This window comes from Etheostoma spectabile, chromosome 16 (assembly GCF_008692095.1).
Source record: "Etheostoma spectabile isolate EspeVRDwgs_2016 chromosome 16, UIUC_Espe_1.0, whole genome shotgun sequence".
Lineage (NCBI taxonomy): Eukaryota > Metazoa > Chordata > Actinopteri > Perciformes > Percidae > Etheostoma > Etheostoma spectabile.
In genome coordinates, this window is record NC_045748.1 from 14,261,791 (window position 1) to 14,267,138 (window position 5,348).

General features: G+C 36.3%; 1 protein-coding gene across 1 annotated transcript in view; it reads left to right on the forward strand.

Annotated features, from left to right (window-relative positions):
• Positions 1–3,947: 3,947 nt before the first annotated feature.
• The window catches only part of dolpp1 (dolichyldiphosphatase 1), a 5,019-nt gene continuing 3,618 nt past the window's right edge, over positions 3,948–5,348 (forward strand). The window contains exons 1-3 of the mRNA XM_032538792.1: positions 3,948–4,148; positions 4,847–4,947; positions 5,083–5,167. Coding sequence (XP_032394683.1) covers positions 4,073–4,148; positions 4,847–4,947; positions 5,083–5,167 — 262 coding nt within the window. The 5' untranslated portion in view covers positions 3,948–4,072. The remainder of the gene's footprint in view (positions 4,149–4,846; positions 4,948–5,082; positions 5,168–5,348) is intronic.

Here is a 5,348-nt window from a genome sequence, read left to right on the forward strand (position 1 = left end):
TATATATATATATATATATATATATATATATATATATAAATCAGTGTTTTCAATGTAAAATTTGGAACAATAATACTACCTGGATATGGATGTTCTTCTAATCCTAAAGGTTACTGGATAAAATAAGTATGAAATGGGTAATGAATGAGTAACAAATCTGCTGTTTTCACCCCATGGGACTTCTTTTTCACAGGAGACATTTTGACTTGCCATGCACAGGTGTCACTTAAGACAGACCGCCGGTTTCACAAAGTGCACACAGTCATCTAACACTTTCAGAGACTTTGTCAAGAACACAGTCTCAGTGTTCTAATGGATTAGAAACACACATGGATATTTTCCATCACCTCTAAATCAAACCGTGCCATCTACTAATCTTAGTAAGGATACATATTGTTGTTTTGTTTCATGAAGACCTGTGTTGAAGAACCGGGCATTGCACAGCCAGGCTGTAACCTACATAAGTGCACTGATAATGATAACCCCTCATTTTCTCTTTGTTTTCCCAATACTGTGAATTTGTTGGAGCATAGAGACACTGAAGGGGCACTATGATGCCAAGTTATTATTATTATTATTATTATTATTAGATTGAGTTTTCTTCTGCTGATCCAAACAAGTCCACAAATATAAAAGCAGATGTGTAATGTAGACAGTAGTTTGTCAACTGTTTGAAACTGTCAAATACTAAATTATCTTAATGAAATGCGATAAAAAGATTATTTATTATTAATGGTTGCCTGGTTGCATGAGAAAAAGGAAGACATTTCTGTCCAATCATTTTCTGGTTTCATAGATCTTTCAATAGTTTTGTCATGCAAATTAGCAGTTCTTTAATCGTTTAAGAGTGTTTTGTGGTCTTAATAATCCAAATCCTGCTCTTGTTGCAACACGTCACTGAAATTCAGAGCTCAGAAATGTCACATGTTGCAATACAATACCATTGTGTTCTCCTGCACTGTAGGGGGTTCTCTATTGCCGTCTAGCATTTACTTCCAAATGTAAATGGAGCTTTTACAGAAAATGATTTAGTTCTTCGTTTTGCAAACATGCAACTTTGTGTTTTTAAGCATTTTGCACTTTATCGGAAAACCAGAAAGATACAGGAATGTCCAAAAAACCCTTTTAAATCCTCTGTTTTAGAGTTTAACTGTACAAACATATTGAATTATTTATTGCATCAGAACTGACATATTATTGGTAACATGTAGCGTAAATGCTGTATAGTAGAGAAACTATCTTTCCCAGAAAACTATTTTATGGAAACTGTTTATTCCGGTTACTTTCCAAAGTTCTTGTTTTTTTTAGCTTCCATCGTAGAAATTTTAACTTTTGACTGCTTGTGGTCCAAGCCATTCTTCCATGTTTGTGTCCTGCTATTGTAGACTATCAAGTGTATTGGCAACAGTATGTATTATGCAGGTAAATGCAATTATGAAAAAAATGCTAATATTTAGTCTTGTGTTCACATAATGGTCTGCTTGTTCTGTGTCCTGGGAGTAGATGATCAGAGATTAATCCCTCTGCGTGTTAACAGTGTAGATTCTCAGCTTATTCCTGCGACATTTAGACCCAGACTCAGCCCTAGTTGTTGCTAGCTTTAAAAATCTAATTTAGAAACAAGCTAAATATGCTCAAATTCAGGCATGTAATCTCCTACTTAGCATATGCGCAATAGATTTTTTTGATGAGGATTTTCCAATGGCCAAAATGTAGAAAGATTGTTTTTTCTTTTTTTTTTTAAATTTGAAAGTCACTGCTGTACATTACAAGTGTCCTATTCATGCCTTTTGTCTTTTCTATTGTTAAATTACAATGCCAGCACAAACTGTAAGTTGATTTTAATTCTCCATATTAAATGTTATTTTTTGTTATTAAACAATATGTTTGTTATGCCTTTTCCCAACTGATGACGGCTCATTGTATTTCATGAACAAGAATCAAACTTTCCTGAAACACAAGATTGTTAGTGCGGTAGAAAGGTATCATTTTCAAAATGACTAAGATGCACTGGCTCAATTAAAGCGCAAAGTATAAATGAGTGAAAAATAAATAAATCAATGGCTGAATTGTTGCTTTACATTTTAGAAGTCCGTAATATGCATCTGTCTACAAGGTGGCAAAACACTGCAGTGTATTATACAGAATTAACTGATACAAATATCCCACTTCCCTATACTGTAAAGATCCATAATCATGAATATGTCTAGCAATAGTAAAGGTACAAATCATGAAGTTATGTCAAATCTGTCTTCAAACTAAAAGGAGAAATGTGGACACTTCTTGTTTTCTGTTGCCAATGTTAGGTTGGCGGCAACGGTAAATAAAGTGTGACATTTGACGCAGGACTCTCGTTAATTATTGTGTTTTTTAAACCTACTTAGACCTTGACAAAGGAAGTAGTCAGTTGGAGAGATGCAAGAGAGAACGCTTTGGAGTGATTCAATGTTAGGCCAGAGGAGGGCGTACATCTCTTTTTGTAGTTTTACTAAAAACCTTGTAATTGTCTTCTCATTGTTACAGTGAGGCATGTTTAGTCTGAGGAAATGTAACTGCCCTCCAAACACAACCAAGGGACATAATCACGACACAGCAGTTTAAACATCACTGCTTTGCCAAAACTTTTAGAATTGTTTTCGAACGTTCATTGTTCCTAGACATAGCTTCAGTACTCTATATCACAGGATTATCCCCTTTATCTCCTTGAAACAATTGATACATCTTCATCTGAATTTTGTGGAAATATGCATAGGCTTTTTTTTTTTTTTTTCATGCTCTCCATGTGTTTTTATTTTTAGCACTTACCTGTTTTATCATGCAGCACTCTGGGATTTGTGTAAATATAAAGTGCATTACAAATTAAATTATTATTATTATTATTATTATTACAAATCGAGCCAGTAGGTTTGGAGGCACTGAAACGTGAATGCTCAATATGTTTGCTGTGTGTCCTGTTTTGCTAGTCTGTGTCCACTTGGTATTTGTTGCTGACTTTATGTGAGATGGAAAAAGCCTGTCTTTTTGTCTGCTGTGTGTAGGAGTGAGTACTGTATACTATTTATTTATGCTCTTTTTTAATCCAATGATAATAGACCAACTCAAAAATTGGTCATTAAGCTCCTCTAATCTTCTTCTTTTAAGCTATTTGCTTGTTTTGATTATCAGTTGCATAATATTTATTTTAGTTTCTTTACTTGCATGAAAAGACACCAAACATAGGCAGTGTAAGGTATGATTAGTGTTATTTGATTTGCAAGTAAACTCAGTTGCCAGTTTATTAAGTGCACCTAACCAAACCCAATGCAGTTTAATACAACCGGGCTGCAATAGATCCTACCTTCATAAGGGTTATATTTATCAGTTTTTGTTGAAGGTGTTTTAGAGATTTTTTATTCCTGGTCAGGGATAGGTTGGTTGGTCGGTCAGAACAGGCATTTTGAAGACCTCACTTTGGACCTTATAAAAGGACGTGTTCCACTGTTTGTTTTCACATTTTTTATGGACTAAACAATTAATCGTTTAATCTAGATTTTTTTTATATCAATAATGAAAATAATGATTAGTTGGTGTCCAACTGTTGTAAATGGCTCATAGCTGATCTATAGCATTAGTACATTTTTATATTTAATTTTAAGTATTATGAGTATTGTAGATACAACTTGTAAACCCTTTTATTAAGGGTGATTTATGAAAAAGTGGTACCAAGTTATTTAAAGTATTTAATGATTTGACCCTATAAATTCAGATTTCCACACATACAGTCAATGTGGATAATTATATGACATAATGTATATCCAACATTAATTAAGTAATCATTAAATATACATATTTATATTTATTTTATTTTTTCAATGGGTACAGTTCGCAGCTTTATTGTGGAGTGTTGACCTTTGGTGTTTTTGTTCATTCAATAATTCTTCACTATGGGCAAAATATCTTATTTCTAGTGTTCGGCTGGGATTGGACGGCTCCTCCGCTGCCGGAGCCCGCCTGAACACAGAGCTCCGTTCACCATTGGTTTGACAAGTGTCTGGGGACGATTACTGGGACTGCCCGGTTGTGTCCGGGTAAGATGGCGTTGGAAGAGCAGTGCTCGGCACCACCTCAATGGCGGTCCATATCTTTGACACACGTAGAGTTCCCGGAGGGTACGTAAACTCAACGTTTTTCTCTAATTACTAAAGATGTTAACCATCAGCGGCTTTGTAATTTTCGAAGACTGCGTGTGTTTGCGCGATACTGAATGGACACGGCCGTTGGTGATACTGCCAAATAGTGAGACGATGTAAAACGTCGTGCACAGCGGGGAATATAACCCGGACTGCAAAATTGTGAGACAGCGCCGCATGCGCAGTTGGCGCTAATGTCCACAATGAAGGCTAGTTAGCCCGTTAGCTGTCTTAATATCATCTTTGATATTTTCTCCCAGGATTACGCGAATATGCCGCGTCATGTCGGAATTATTAGACAAAATGTAAGCATCCTGAACAGCTAAATTAATATGAGTGTGGTTGAAATACAAGCTATTTCACCTTATAACATTGTAGCCACGACTACGGCTAACGTAGTAGCTAGCGCTTGGCCTCATTATGAATAGTATAACTAGCTTAGCTAGCATAAACCACATGCACCGAGCTGACCGACTTAACAAAATAAAATAATAGGGTAAAGTTATGATAGTTAGATGATTGCTTGGCTACTCCACCACTGCAGCTTCCTACTTGTACTCGCAGTATTTCAACCATCCGGGTTCACTGAGTACTTTAAAATGTTACTCCCACCAGGACTGACTTTCCTGGGGGTTATGTTTAACGTTAACATCATAGCTGTGTCTCTACGTTTTTAGGTGATCTGACGGGACAAGCGTTGGCCTACATCAGTCTCCTACCCATAGCAATCCTTGTGGGTTTTGTTACTCTCATAGTGTTTAAACGAGAGTTGCACACGGTGAGTTCTACACATGCACTAGTTTCAGAAAGAGCATCTATTTTAAACTCGATTTGTTATGCTGTTGTTGTCAGGCAGGCTTTATGTTTGTAAATGCTCACATCACCTGTGATTTTTTTTTTTTTTCTCTTCCAGATTTCCTTCTTTGGTGGGCTCATCCTGAATGAAGGGGTGAACTGGGTGCTGAAGCATATTATCAGAGAACCGCGCCCATGTGCAGGTAATTGAAGGAATAAGTTGACTTCATAGAGACTGTAGTGGGTGGGGTTGGGCAACATAGCAAAAGCGTCCCAATAGCTATTAAAGCTTCTTCTGATATTAATCAATGAAGTTTCAATAAGATGATCTCTTTTTCTACAGAGAGAAAAGTGTGTGTGTGTGTGTGTGTGTGTGTGTGTGTG